Raw genomic sequence first — 15878 nt, forward strand, 5'->3', positions numbered from 1 at the left:
CATCAAAATCATCAGCTCAAAATAACATATTTTGACTGATGGAGCTCAACATAACCCACACCACATAACTGGGGCTTTATGCTTTGTTATTAGTGTTGGTGGTGGTGGTCTCATCCACCACATCCAAATAATTGGGAATTTTAGCTGTGCTCAAGAGTTCTTCTCATCAATGTTTGGATCTCTGCAGCTGTAGTAGCACAAAATATCTAAACTCGAACAGTGAGCTGAGAAAAGATCATAATCCGAGCTTGGAAAAACATAGAAATCTAAATTAGGTCAAATAGGAAGTCGCATTAACGACAAGATTTGTTTGAGCACACAGCAAGCATCCATAAAAGAACAAGTTCCAATGTTCAGAAGAAGAACAAAGTAGACATGTACTCAAACCTTCTCAACCTCACTTCCAATGTCTTTTTAGGTATTTGATACATAATAAGTATATACTTATATATAAAATATTATACAGCTCAACCATAATTAAGTAATAAATCATTAATCAAAATGTCCTATAATAACAGGAGTTAGGACACTTCTAAAATTCAGTAAGTTCTGATAGAAGAAACTTGAAGGAAACAGTATGGCCAACATTAGGCACAATGAAAGCAATGTGTTAGATATATTTCTATGTGAATAATCAATTTGGCCCACTAGTTTGGGGTGCCCATCCTATTTCCCTGTAATTGACAGTGTCCAATGTCACGGTGTTACCAGTCAGATCACAACGATCATGTTCCACTGGCTACCTTCTTTATCAACTGACCCGTAGTAGCTATGACAAAGCCCAAGAAAGCACCAGCTACCACCTGAAAGAGATATCAGGAAATAGATGTTGAATTTAGCTCAGTGGAAAACGACAGTTACCTCCAAATTACAAATTACATGTGAATACTTTGCATACTAAAAGTTGATTTTTGTTGCAGCTGGCTCAACAACATGTATGATATTATATGCCCATCTAATCTCTATTACGTGTGTATATTCCCAAACAAACGAGTGCAAACTTTAACAGGTTCACTCATTTATATGCTTTACCACAACAAGATATGCTTTGTCAAACCTGAAGAGGAGTATGACCAATAAGTTCACGCAAAGGCCTGGTATCTGAAAGAGGATGATCTGCTGGAAGTTCATATACAATTTGATTCAGCACCTGGGATCCAGAATAGTTCATTGAAGTTGACGTGCATAAGCAGCTTAATTTGCTTGTATATTGAAACTTATCTAACAAGAAATAGCAAAGCCAATAGAAAAAAAAGTAACATAATAACATGAATTAGTTGAAATTTTCCAGATACTTTTGAAACTTATCATTGGCAAGATGATAGCTAGTTAAATTGTAAAAACTAAGGGGCATCTTTGTATGTACACCTTAAAATATTTGAAATGTGTCCTATTAGTTGAGGTTAGAACGGTCTACAAGATCAGAGAGGGAGGACCGAGGTGGTCCACATGGCCAAGGGGTCTTTGCAGTTGCAAAAATTATCACGGGCAACTAGAGGCCTTTGAAAGTAGGTGGGAAAGGAAGACACACCCTCACTGGTGACGAAAAAACATCAAAGTGTATAGCTTTCAACATCAATACCAACAAAATCCATATAGTCACCACAAACTAGTTGACGAGAGGAGAAACTCCATACTGGATTTTACACCAGAGAGAAACTCAAAGAAACAGCGTGGTTGTCAAGGCCATATTGTCTACTTTCAATGAGTTTTCAAGAGTTTCTATTATGGTGTATATGTTTTGGATAATTATGATAGTCTGAACATGATTTGTTTTGAGAGCACACATGCAAAGCAATGGATGAAAGTGTCTCTCATGAAACAAATTTAGAAAATCATGAAACAAACATACCTCTGCCTGCTTTCCAGCATGCAATCGAACACCAAAAGCATCATGCATTACCTGCCAGCAAATGTTGCTCCATGGGAAATTATAATTGAATGCCAGAGACAGGAGGGAAGTAAATAGCTTGGAACATAAGAATATTATATGATTCTAGGCTTTGAAAACCAATAAGATATCATGCAGCATTGACAAGATGTTATTTTGCAAATAACACAAAATAAGGGTCACTGCCTATCAAATTGACCCAATACATACAGCAGTACCATAAGATCAATCTTAAGACTCTAAAATTATATTAAAACATTCCTCTCAGAAAGATCTTACTGACCTTGTAGCTTTCATTCTTTCCTCAATTTTTAAGATGACTCAAATGACTTACTAAATAACCAATTTATTTTTGTTTACTATTAGACATGATAACCTGTGGTAACAATGGCCAACGATGACATTGCGATAAAATTTGAACCTTTTTATTGGACTTCAGAACATACAAGAAGAAAAAATGGATGTTATTGGAGAAACCATGTAATGCCAAACATCTGCGGTATCTGTAGCTAGTTAAACTCCAAAGTCTCAGGGTCCTAAGGATAAAGAATATAGTATGTGGACTAAAAGATTTGGCATCAATACACTCAACTTGGTCTTGTACAGCTTTCAGAACAAACATAAGTAAAAGAGTTCAACAATCCTGGAGTAAATGTAGGCAGACAAGTTTAAACTAATTTAACAATATCCATATAGAAAAGTTGATTCTTCTGATGATTTGTTCACAGCATTGACATAAAAAAACTGCTATATTCAAAACAATAAAATGAAAACAGGTGGAGCTTACAACAGATGCAAATATTGTTGCAGCAGCAAATATGGAACTTCCCAAACCATCTTGGATTCCAATGGCTGCTGCAAGTGCAGTAACTGTGGCTGAATGGGATGAAGGCATCCCACCAGATCCAATCAGTAGTTTAGCATCCCAGCGTCTTTCCCTGTACCTGCAAATCTAGTAGAAGAGCTCTTAGGTGAAAAAAAAAAAAAGGATTTCCTGATTTACAGAGCTATATCTAGGAAGATCCAATAACTCAGTAGTATTATGAAGTAAACCTTTATTAGTATAGAGAAAGAAAGTAGAAATGCTACAGTAGCATTAGTATGTCAGATCAGGCCTCTATCTTCTTAAATGACCTTAGCATCTCAAGACCAGATTAGTGGAAAATCCATCAAATTGAACAGATGGAAGCTATTTATGTGGAGAGAAAACAAAAAGAATTGTAGTACTGGTACATGAGAATCCCCTGAAATATCTCATGGATGATGTCAGTTTGTCCTTTCTGGAATTTTTTTTCTCAAATATATATTGGAAGTGCTAACGCAGAGTAGTCAATGGCTCAAGATGCCCTGAAGCACCAAAGTTGCCTGGATCCTAGATGCTAGGCAAGGAGTGTGATCGAGTGACGCGAACTACAATTATAGAAGGAATCTACAAAAAGATATTCTTGAAGTAAAATAAATCACGAACTGAGATTTCCGTTATCTTTCAAAAATATCTTATACAAATCATGTACGGGCAGTAGTTTGAATGGAAAACAGAAAAATGTAGCAGTAAAGTTGTCTATAACCATCAGAAAGTAGAAATAAAAAATGACGAATGGATGTAAAAGAAGATGTTGAGAGTCCATCCAAATATGTAGCTCAGTTTGTCCCACCTCTCCTTTCATTCCGTAAATCGAGGCCATGGAAGAGTACTAGGACCAACAGTAATCCCGCTTTATGTTCAGATTATGTTTTTACATACTCAATGCTTATTAGAGCAGAGCACACCCTCCCGTAAGGTCACAATATACCTTTTTCTTTAAATTTGTCCTTTTTTACCTAAGGTAAGCAAAAGGCCCTTTTCTAGAAAGGAAAAGAACCATAATAGAGGAATTCAAGCATGGGCCCTCTTGAGAGAGTGAGTGTAACGCATATAAATGTAAATCAGAAGAATAAACCTGAATTCCAAATCCAAATTGGAAATTTTGGCCCCAACGAAATCGTACCAAGGACTACAACATCTAAATTAAAACTTTCCCGATCAGAATAGCAAGAAATTCCCAAAATTCGACTAATTCAACATCAAAATCATCAACCGAGCATAGATCCAACCAAAACAGCACAAAAAGGAGAACTTGATTCTCGATCCGCTGAATGAATCGACAATTCCATAATCCTCCATTCAAAGATCAAGCAAATCGTGTAGAAATCCCAAACAGACCGCAACAACAGGCTCGCAGCTGAAGCGAGCGCGTCTCGCAATGGAGGGTGCCGAGAAGTACCAGGTCATGAAGAACTTGATGGATTGGGCGACGGCGAAGGAGACGATCGCGGAGATCAGCGGGTAGTTAAGTAGGACGTACGAATAAGCGCTCGAGGAGGAAGGAGATGGCGGCGAAGGCGAACTCCGGGCGTCGTCCATCGATCCTCCTCCTCCCTCTCTCTCTCTCTCTCTCTCTCTCTCTCTCTCTCTCTCTCTCTGTGTCTTCCCCCCCCGCCTTCCCTCTTCCCCTTCTCCCGATCTCGATCGAACCTAATGGAACGGAGGGCGGTCTTTAATAATTATTTATTAATTAATTGAAAATAAAAAAAATAAAGAGGGCTGAGCCAACGGTCAATAGTCTTCACTCTTACAATTTGCATTTTCCCGCCTCCCAAATTCAACAATTAGACTATGCACCTTCTAATTGTTACAATATATATATATATATATATATATATATATATATATATATATATATATATATATATATATATATATATTTGAAATGTTACAATATATATAATGTTACAATAATCTGTATGTTATTGAAACGTTTCTTTTAGAATGTTATGGTGAATGCACAAAGTTAATAAAAAAAAAAAATATTTTTATTTGTAAATAATTAAAAATTACTTTGATGAAGAATAAAATAAGAGAATCAGGTGTCCTTAAGTAGCAGGTTTTCTTTTTGGAGAGTTTCTAAATCATGTCATTTGATACATGAATTTAAACTATCATGATATTCAGTTTTTAATTTATCAAAATCACAAGTAAGACTATCATGCTTCTTTTTTAGCAATTTATATTTTCTATTGATAATCTTGCATTCATCAAATAAGTCATGGAATGCATTTAATAATTCATCGAAAGATAAATCAACATGTAATAAATTCGTTACCTCATCTCCGATGGAATAGATATATTGTATTCTAATTAATTAGAATATGTGAGATAATTAATATTAGAAGTGAAAGCCAAGATAGTGGAAAGCCTAAGAAGAATTTATTAGATACTATAAATAAAAATTTAAGTGCTCTTAGATTAATTAAAGATATTGCGTTGTACAAAATTCGATGGAAAAAAAAGATTTATATAATGAGCCTCACAATTTAAGTTGAATAAAACTAAATACTCTGCCATATTGTGGAGCTTATTATGTCATTTCCCCAAGATTATTTTTGAATGATTACTTCTGTAGTTATGTGAGTGTATATGTTACTTCACCTTAATGAGTAGGGCTATGTTTTAGGGTTGCATGGTCAAACAATAAATAGAAAAAAGCTTATTTTGCATGAAAAAATGAAGAATAAGCTGGTCTCCACATCCTCTGATCACAGCTCATCTTCATTGGAATCAAAATACTTCATCTAATTTCATGTTTTGTGGAATGATGATTCTGTTCAATAATATTTTGATCAGATTTGTTCTTTACTGATTACTGCATCTACTGTGTTGAACCTCAAATCTGCTCCTCTTTTTTTTTTTTTCTGGATTTTAGCTGCACAAATCATCCAAACTTTTCTTAGGTTTCTGTTCGAGGGGAAAGCCTAAATGATATGTTCAAGGGGAGAGCCAAACCTTTCTTAGGTTTCATGTTTCAAGGATGCATCAAAGCTTTTAAAGCAGCTTATGCTTTTCCTGTGATCTCAAAACTGGCTTATGAAACACATGATGTAATGCCACTCAAACATGACAATAATATGGTTTCCAAACACAATGTTCATATGGTTCAGTAGTTTCATGAGCAATGTCTTGCTACAGTCCTCTTCTTTTAAGCATATCCTGTCAACACACATGCACATATAGCATCAGAGAATCCTAATACTCAACAAGCAAGTCTGCATCCTCATTCCTGCATGTTCAGATGCAGAAATCTAGTGATCAAGTATGTCCACAAATGCATTGAACTAAAGAGGCCATGAGTGCATGAAGTATTCTGTTGTGTCATCAATTCACCAACTGGATCTCTGTTCAGAATCTAAAAACATGATTCAGAATCAGCATTTTGAGTTATAATACACAAAAGGTACTTTTTCTAGTTTAATATTTTCAAGTACAAATATATCATAGTTCCTGTTTGGTATTTAACCCATCTATGGAAAGAGAAGCAACTAAACTGGAACCAAAGCCATGGTTTGATTGGGTGGGTCAAAAGTGAGAAATAATGAATAAAAGATGCAGTTCATGGTGAAGTTTTCTTTTTTTTTTTCTTATTAAAGTAGGATGATGTAGAGAATACATTCAATGATTTTATTTATGGTTTCTTACGGTTATTTTTTTTCAAATATTTCAGAAAATAACTTGGTGTCCATTCGATGGTCGCCCTCTTCTAATGAGTGTCTTTGTTTCAAACTCTATTATGCCAACAAAAAAAAAAAAAAAAGAATATAGATCTTTCTTATTTTTCACAGCATGAGATAGCAAGTAATGCTGTATGCAGCCTACAATTTAACCATGCTGGTGTGGAAGTACTTGAAATGAAATCCCTAAGAACATCATAGTAGTTAAAGATTGCAGACATACAAGAATGAACACAAGATAGTGAAATTTAATGCCTCGATAAGCTGTTAAATTACCTTGGAAGTGATAATTTTGCTCTTTTACATTGATGCTGTCGACCTTTATTAACCACTGATGAACTTCCAGGAGGCGCTTAAGGTAGGCTAAAGCTTATCATGACATGTCACGGATGACAGATCCCTCAGATCTTGGCTGCTAACAAGCTTACCCTGCATGTTTGCTTTTCTAGTTAGTACAAGCAAATAACAGGATAAATCCATTCCAAAGCATACTCCAAACTAAAGGGCATTTGAATAACCATCTCAGATATTTGCAAGTTGTAATACAACAATCCAACCAATCTGAAGTTATAAAGTAATAAACGAAAAACGAGCAACAAACTTATAGAAGAAAAAGAAAGACATCGGAATCAGCACAAGACCAGGCATTGACTTCACAAGATTATGCCACCAACATCGGTTAAAAACTAACAAATGAATTTGGACAAGGGTTATATGCTGATGCCTTCCTGAAATTATGAACACCTCATTCACGGAAAAGAATGTAGATAACATCTAAAAACACTAGAATAAGAGGGAAGAGAATCTAACAAATGTTGCAGTTGTCACAACATTGCAATTGGATTCCAAGGGACCTCCCTACATCACAGTGCAGTTGCACTTGGATTCCAGCTTTGGGGGCTTCATGCTGTCGATCATTTGTAAATCTTCAGCACTGGAAGATACAAGCTCCGGATAGTTGCCATCATTTCCCAAGTCCATGGGTGGCTTCTTGGTATCAATTTCCAGCCTTTTCCTTTTGACTTTCCGTGAATTTTTAACACATTTATTGGATGTATTTTGAAAATCCATCTGATAGGAAATAGATTTTGCTAAACGTGTCACTGTTGGGCGAGAAGCGTCGGATGCAGCCATCTCCTTTTCCATTCCAATGGCTGCAGCTTTATAGGCCAGATCATGAACAATAGAACTGCAGAAGAGCACAGTGTCGGTTGCTTCTTCCAAAGTAAAGGTTCTTTGCATACTTCTCCTCGGAGCTTCAACTTTTGCGTGTGGTTCTGAAAGAGATGAGTGTTAGTAACAAAATCAAGTAAATTATCATACTATCTTGTTTTAGTAGATAAATGGCATTAAATGAGACATAGCTTAGGTTCTTGAAGTACAAATGCAAACCGACAACAATTACATTCTTTGCTTTGAAGATAGATGGTAAAACATCATTCAAGTTTTACTCTTGGCTGCACTCTGCAGGAAGTTTACACATCTGTACTGCTAAAACTCTTGGTTTCTAGATGCATCTAAGAGAAGTTATCATTGCATCATCCAAAATTAATCAATTTATATAGATGCAAAAGTTAAACTACATACTGCAATGAGGATGTTCGGCACAGTTAGATTCTGATACAGAAACCAACATGTCCTTGTCAGATATTGCCAAAGAAAAATCACCTTGGAGACCATCCATGTAAGTAGGTGTTTCGCCATGTGCCTGCTCATTTTGTGCATCCTGAAAACAATATTCAATTTGCTGCTCCAAAAGTAAATTAGAAGAGCTGTTACTTGCAGCATCCAAGATGTCATCTTGACATCCGATATTATTTAGCATGTGATTATCCTCAATGGAAGAGCAATCCGGAGTAGTAATTGGCACCTCTAATTCTAAATCCAGGATTCCCACTCTATCATTCTGGAATACTACTTCATTAGTTTTTCTGGATAAGGTGCTGTTGTCATCATTTAAATTATCTTGGATTGTTGCATCATGCAATTGAAAACAAAATTCTGGATCCAATATTGGTGCGCAGGAGGTATCTTGACCTATAAAAGCCTTTTCAATGGATGCATTTTCCGCATGGCTTAAATTAGTATCTTCATAGGTGTTGACATGGTTTGCAGTATCCAGAGACGCTTCTTGAATATCCTCATTATAAGCAGACTTCATAATTCTACAAAGAATTTTTTCATATTTTCTGTGAAGGTTAGCTGATGTCGCTGTGACACTAACTGAGGCTTCTGATTGTGAATCGTTGCTTTCAGCATTCATACTATAATTGATTTTCAAAGTGTCCACCTCATCCATCCTTCTGCTTGACTGGCGTAGAACACAGATGTCTGTTTTCCTAGATGCCACTGTTTGTGCAGATGAACCCAAATCAATGGAGGAAGAAGCTGAAGAACTTTCCCTACCGGTGTTGCATTTCATGCCACTAAAATTATCCCTAGAATATGAAGGGTCAGAACAAATTATACTTGTAGCAGAGTAAGCCCTCCTTTGCACAGCAGGCCATTTGATGCTGCTAGACCTTTGCATTACCAGTGCTGAAATGCCTGTGCCCTCAGCAATGTCAAATGTTAGGCTAGAATATGCAGTTGGATTTGATAGTTGAGGAATATATCTACCAGTAGCTTCTTTAGGACTCTCTCCATCAAGGCTATTCATTAATTGTTCACGAAGTGGTTGATTTCCTATATTTATCAAGCTATTCATTACCTGTTCCGGAAGGTGTTCAAGCCCAACGTCTATCGCTATCTGAGGTGGACAATTGTCTGGGAAAAGATTAACATCCTGTTTACAATTGCATTGATGTTTACCAAGTAAAAATTCACTCTGATTCTTATCAGGACGTTCAGCCATTCCCATTTGGAGATGCACTTTGCTATCTGGTGAATCCAGTGAATCATTTCCAGTTACATCAGTAGCTTTATCTGGATCGCCCCGTTGTCCTCTGGAATCCAATAGCTTATCTGTTGCAGCACATTCTTGGCAAATATCCTTGTATCCATCCACATCTATGATAAGGAAATGTTTTCCACATATTAAGCAAGCAACATATGATCCGATCCCAGAACATCGAGCAATATCTGAAGATTGAAGTGCAGTTTCACCAGCAGAACTTTCTAGTTCCTGAACATCATCTTCTTTGTTCATGCCTTGATCAAAACCTTTGGTGCCACCCCGAAGTTTTCCAGAAAGAGCATGATAACAGTTATCTTCACTTATCTCATCAAAGTTACTCATAGACACTTCTTGGGTTTTAGAATCTTTTATCTTTTCTGATTCACCAGCCAGATCACTTTGGGCATGATCACTATCCTCCACATCAGCAGCATAGTTCAAATCATTTATGGTGCTTGCATTATGATTAGTAAATTGTGACAAACTCCTAGAGAACGCAGTCCCATGTGTTGTTTTACCAACATAAAATGTAGTGGCAGGGACACTTGACAAGAGTGGCCTGAACATGTTCTGGGGGATTTTCTGGTGATCCTGCAAAAGGACAAAACAACATGGAAACTTCATCATGATGTTAGAATTAATAGTATATTGCTTCAATAGAGCTATTATAGATAAAATCGGATGAATTGCATAGATCACATCAACATAATATGCAGCTGGTGAAGTTTGCCAATACACGTATGTAATTCCAATGATCCCTAAATGAATAAGCTACAAGGATCTTGATGCAATATATTCAAGCATGTTCAAAAAATATACTTGCTGAACATAGTTGACTGGTTCTCTTGATTTTTGTCACAATCAAATAAGCTAACATAAAATTATGAAGTCACCATATCATATATAAATAACTTGCCAAACCAAGGAACTAGAGATCTGAAAGACACGATCTTACACTTGTGGCTCCCAAATTCCCAATTGAAATCTAATTTACTTAAACATTCAGATTTTATATGAGGAATATGATGTGAATATCGCAATGGTTACATAAGAATCACTGTTCATGACTAGATAGACAATATGCCTATTTTGAGAAAATTTTTAATGTGACCATGTCTGGACTAGTTAAAATTCAACATGAAGAAGAGAATTCAGTTGCAATATTTTTGGCACCTAGTTGTAACATAATATTTTGTAAGCAGCTTTAGCTTGCAAAAATTTTAGGACTCTAATTATCATTTTTTTCTTTTAATATAAGAGTTTTCTGAAATTTTACATAATCAAGTCTTGAATAGGTATATAGAGAATATTATCCAAGGAACACATCAACACCATCAATAAATGGTTTGTTGTCTCTGAAGAGACTAGAAGAATTGTTAGATGCATTCACAAACTCAATCTCAGGAATTTTGTTTTATAATGCACAAGATATTCCCTGATGATACACCATCAGAAAATATCTACAAATCAGGAAAAATTCAACTCACAAGTAGCTATATTGCAGGATCACCATCAGATAGTATTCATAGAGGCCTCATGTATATTTAATGTCACAGAGTTAGGTATAAATTTTCCAAATAGTTGCAGATACAAGGTCATATAGTAATAAAATATACAGTAGGTTAAATATAAGTGAAACGAAGAAATCAAGCTAGTGCTGGCACCACTCCTGTTGTTCAAATCAAGAAAGAAATGCTCCAAATAGAAAAGAAGTATGGAGAAATTACATTTTTAATTAATGCAGTAAGCCAGCCCATTGACATGCAAAATAAAGTACATATATCTTTAGCTGAAAATGGTAGAAATGTTCCAGAAGAAACTTACTATCTGTCTTACTGCAGAATCCAAAGACCTTCTTGGGCCAGAACCTGAAGAGGGAAAACTGGAAGGTTTCCTGTAAGATGCGATAGCCTTACTGTTTGCAGAAGCACCATATTTTCTAACTGCAGCGTTACTAGATAGTCCAACAGAGAGCACTGAATCCACACCATCATCACCAGAAGATGCTAAAGAGGCCTTATTGCAAGAGGTAAACTGGTGACTTTCATGATTGTGTGACGAGCGGGCCTTTGTAGATGCTGATGGTGACATTGATCGCCTTCCAACTTTTGAAGATGAAACCATTGAATTTCCAGAAGCTGGAGATGAACCCCGAACACGTGAAGATAACCGGTCTGGCAGAGAAGTGTGGTAATTTCGTGGTGCATCAATAATGGGGAAACTGTTAGATTGCCAGCCTCTTAATTTTGGTGATGCAGAATGACCCCGGTTCATATTTACCGGGGATGTTCCCCTTCTACCAGAAGTGGATGTCTGTCCACTTAGACCACTACTCATCCTCTGTAGTGTGGGAGTTGAAGACCTGGGAGTCAGTGTTGAAGGCTTGGTTGGAGTGGAAGATCTTTGTGAGGGGGTTGTTTGTCGTATAACAGGAGAGGTGTAGTGAGGAGGTGAAGATGGTCTGGCAGATGGTTGGACTACACCATAGCTTGATTGAGGAGACAGGCTTAACCTTTTGGGGCTTGCACTACTTCTACTTGTCCTCTGAGTCTTCTCATTCTGTAATAATAAACCATGTATCAAATGCATTACAAAAGAATTATATATATGCACTTAAGCTGCTAAATGATAACACAAATATGTTCAGAGGATTATTGCTTACCGTATAAGGTCTTGAAATCAAAATTGGCTGACTTCGTATCCTTCCCCTAGAAGTGTTAAGTGGTTGAGACTCATCATCCAGTGATGGAAAGAGGGGAGTATCCGGAGGTGTTAAGAGCCTGCTTCATTTGAAAAATTAAAGAGCCACAACTTTGAACAGCTAAAAAACTACAAAAAGCTCATTAAAACAAAAGAAAGAATTCAGGAGAGAGTTTGCCTAATTGCAACTTAGACTTCAAGAAAAACTTCAAATGAACAAGAAGGCTGAAAAGTGTAACAAGTTTAAGAACCGTTAGCCATATGACTTCTCCAGAGACTTGTTTATGTAACAAATCAATAATGGAAGGGATTTGCTTTTGGTCGAGCTTTGGTCTTAAAATGCTGGTTTTTGAATCAAGAAGGTTAAACTGCTGGTTAGAGTTTAACCCACCAAAGAATATGTATACCGAGGCTTAAAGTAACCCGGTAAAAAAGGTCTACATTGAATAACACAGGTTAAGACAACCCTTTGAAATTGATGGATTCAGTAAATGTCCATCAGCTCATTTGCTCGCCTATGTAGTTAGCTGAATTATTCTAATAAAACCCAAACCAAAAACAACATTATCATGAGGACTCACCAATCATAGTCATTTTTGTCACCATCTATGTCCAGTAGACCACTGCCCTCTCCTTCAGCTGGAATAGTTATGCCGAGCTTGAGGTCTGAAGTGTAACCAAATTTTGCTGGTTATATTAGAAGAAACAGTTAATAATTCAGTATTTATAGAAGCATAAGAATGCGGAAAAAAATACTGATTCGAGAACAAAAGAGTAGGATGTAATTACTTATGGAGTCATCAAAATCGTCAGACATATGTAGCAAGAAGTTGTCTGTCTCATGCTTCTGCATCTCATGGAACAAAACAAGATCGTCATCTTTGGCCTTGAGCAGCAATCCACTTTCAAAACTCTGGCCCCTTGTATGGGAACTCCCCTTTCTCAGTTCTATCCCGGGAGAGCGCCTCAACGAGGGTGAAGGTGGCATCTTTCAGTATCCTAGTCAAAAGGCTGCCTTACTTCCACAGCCTAAAGCACCACCACATCGATGATTCGCTCACACACAGTAGTGGCTTTCATCAGCAATACTACCATCCTGATGCAGCAAAGTTACGATCTTTATTGTTCAACCGAGGAGAAAAGGCTATGAAAAGTTCTTTTAAAACACCAATTCAATTCAACCAGTTTGTTTCTTCTAAAAATTTGGATAGTTTCTAACGAGTGGTCCTTCAATCCATTGTTCAAACTTGGATTTCCGATCAAGTCGGAAATAGAATGATATAGTCAATCAAACTGTCCAGAAACAAAGGGAGAAAAAGCTTAAAAGATAATTTTATAAAAAGATGAAGAAGAACTGAGTCTTTCCTACTAATCGCGCTGGACCAACTCCTCCAGCAACAAATGCACCCACATGGAAACCCACAATTCATCGTTTCTTTACCTCCGCACCTTTGTCCGCATCTGATGCCTTCCCGACGCCAACCCTCCGCCTAGGGCTTGTCCGCCATCGACCGACAGGCACGAAGGCTGGCGCCTTTGTCCTACCGCAGCCTCCCCCGGCGCGAACTCGAGGCGCAAACGAGCGGCATTCAGCAATCGATCCGGTAACGGAGCAGCGAACCGTATGGCAACGAAAAAAATCCCCACTTTCCAAGGATTTCGCGATCGGAAGAGGTCGAGAGGGGAGAAAAGGAAGAACTTGGAGGAGATTGGAAGGGCAGGGGCGCGATCTCGTTAGTCTCTCTTCTCTCGCCTCCCTACTGCGCTTTTGAAATAACTGCAGTTACTCTCGAGGCAATCTTCCGCTCTCTCCACACTTCACAGCTACTCCCTGTGAGTGATTTTTACGCTTCTCCAATCCTTTTACCTCTTTTCTTCCCTTTCTACTTCAAGTAAAGAAGATGAAGTTACTGTAATGCCATTGTAAGCTCAGACGTAACATTAGGAGGGAAAAAACATACACGACTAAAACCAGCTGCTTCATTTTGCAATCCTCCTATAAAGTCTGTGGATGATTATGTTTTGATGTGGCAGAACCATAAACATATACTATTCAATCATTATGTTTGAGTTCTGTCAAGGGTGATATAAAGAAGATTTGTGCAAAACTGGATCTTTGTTTGAAGGATTGGAAAGCTCAGTGAACTTGGTGCTCACCATTAATGCAAGTCACATTACTGGGAATCACAGGCTGCTGAGAGAAAGTGTAGTTGGCTTTATGAGGGTCCTTCTGCTATCCATTAAAGCAGCAAGGATGATGGTTTGTCCATGGACAATGCACACTATAAAATGCTCTTTAGAGACTTTCTTGATGATGATGATGATGATAACAATAATATTTATGAAGGGGGCATGTGTTTGGTCTGCAAAGCTTCTCAGCATTCCTGATATGAAATTATACACAGAAAACAGTGTCTTAGGTTGTCAGGTGAGTGCAGATAAGCCAATGCAAGTCAGATCCAGCAGCATCAAATGGTTGGTTTTCCCAGTAATCATTGGGAATACTTCATACACACAGAGAGTCCCCATTGCCTGTTTGGCAAAAAGTAATGCCATTCACAAAAATTCCAAGTGAGCTGCACATGAAGCTCACAGAGGCACTGTGCCATCACCATCAGCTACCTGTACAAGAACATTAAATGCACCAATAATATTGCTTGTGGATCCTCCAGGTTTGCAGAAACAGGTGTTGAAGCTGTATCCTGAAGTGCATTATTAGTCTGCATTTGTGGAAGCTTGTGAATTAAGCTGATGCAAGATGCAAAGCTTTAAATTAGATGCAGTAATGGCAGAATTGAAAACATTACATCCCTGTTCACAAAACAATTACAAAAAGATTGGTTAACAAGATGAGATTTATCATTCAAAGAGGACTAAGAACACAGTACTCTTTAACAGAAAAGGCACAGAATAATACATCAGAGAATATATCTCTTTTCCATGATGAAGCACAATATGCCAGTGAGTAAAGAAGCCAATTGAGCTCAGAATTTGCTGGTGGTGGAGCATCTTTCAAGGGTTTTCAGCTTCCACACTCTTCTTCGTAGCATTGGCTCAGCTCTCACTTCTACCTTGTGCCCATGAGACTGAAGGCTTCATGTGACTTGCAATGCAAAAGCTGAGCAGGGATGAAAAGAGGAACAGTAGACTGTGTTGGTTTGGGGACCCCATGAAATGATGAGACAGTGAAACCAGTACATAATCAACAATGGATGCATAATGTGTTTGTTATCCATCACCTCTTTCTTTAATCAACCCACCATGATTTGGAGATCCCATTATGTCATAACCAGAGATTAGAAGCCACTAAATATTTGGACTATAGCAATGACACAGCAATCATTGTGTGGGCTGGCTGACACCCATAAACAATTGTAGTCTTCACAATGAAGGTTTTAATTTGGATCAGGTGGCTTTATCCATTTGCCTTGCTGGAAGTGTATAGCTGGAGAGCTCAAGGACATGAACTAGTCAACAAAAGGGACCCCAAGAATGATGAAGCTTGACCATATGAGTTGTTTCAATTTGGAAAATGTTGATCCTGGCCTAAAGATGTTGAAGTACCAACACAAAGTTTCTTATATAAATCATTCTCTTTTTTTTTATTATTATTGACTTGAGTATCTTACCATTATACTCCTAAAATTTGAATTGGATTGATGAATCAGGTATAAAAATCAAGAATTAAGTTCTTAATCCATTTGATCCATTAATTAGATTTTTTTGAATCTTAAATAGATTGAAATATCCTTCATCTTTATTTATTGTCAAACATATATAATTTTTTGGATAATTAAGTTTTTTTATTATAAAGAAGAAAAGATGGAAACTCTTTTCTGACATTCT

General features: G+C 37.2%; 2 protein-coding genes across 10 annotated transcripts; both read right to left on the minus strand.

Moving 5' to 3' along the window:
* Positions 1–376: 376 nt before the first annotated feature.
* On the minus strand, positions 377–4384 carry LOC135632704 (uncharacterized). Its single transcript, XM_065141406.1, has 5 exons — positions 4156–4384; positions 2679–2835; positions 1853–1903; positions 1058–1150; positions 377–803 (listed from the first exon to the last, which is right to left on the minus strand). The coding sequence occupies exons 1-5, from the start codon at positions 4293–4295 to the stop codon at positions 726–728; spliced, it is 519 nt and encodes a 172-aa protein (XP_064997478.1). The 5' UTR covers positions 4296–4384; the 3' UTR covers positions 377–725.
* Positions 4385–5810: 1426 nt separating this feature from the next.
* On the minus strand, positions 5811–14020 carry LOC135632846 (uncharacterized). 9 transcript variants are annotated; one of them, XR_010494835.1, is made up of 9 exons: positions 13482–14020; positions 12822–13128; positions 12614–12719; positions 11995–12112; positions 11157–11891; positions 8024–9923; positions 7247–7713; positions 6713–6865; positions 5811–6114 (listed from the first exon to the last, which is right to left on the minus strand). XR_010494835.1 is itself a non-coding variant. In XM_065141672.1 (8 exons), exons 2-7 carry the CDS (start codon positions 13018–13020, stop codon positions 7295–7297), a joined length of 3477 nt encoding a protein of 1158 aa, XP_064997744.1. In that variant the 5' UTR covers positions 13021–13128; positions 13474–14020; the 3' UTR covers positions 7066–7164; positions 7247–7294. The 9 variants fall into 9 exon arrangements, 4 of the variants coding, with proteins under 4 accessions (XP_064997744.1, XP_064997746.1, XP_064997743.1 ...); XR_010494836.1 differs by having other exon boundaries at positions 12614–12698; positions 13474–14020; XR_010494834.1 differs by having other exon boundaries at positions 5811–6103; positions 13474–14020.
* Positions 14021–15878: the final 1858 nt, after the last annotated feature.

Source organism: Musa acuminata, chromosome BXJ3-3, assembly GCF_036884655.1.
Source record: "Musa acuminata AAA Group cultivar baxijiao chromosome BXJ3-3, Cavendish_Baxijiao_AAA, whole genome shotgun sequence".
Taxonomy (NCBI): domain Eukaryota; kingdom Viridiplantae; phylum Streptophyta; class Magnoliopsida; order Zingiberales; family Musaceae; genus Musa; species Musa acuminata.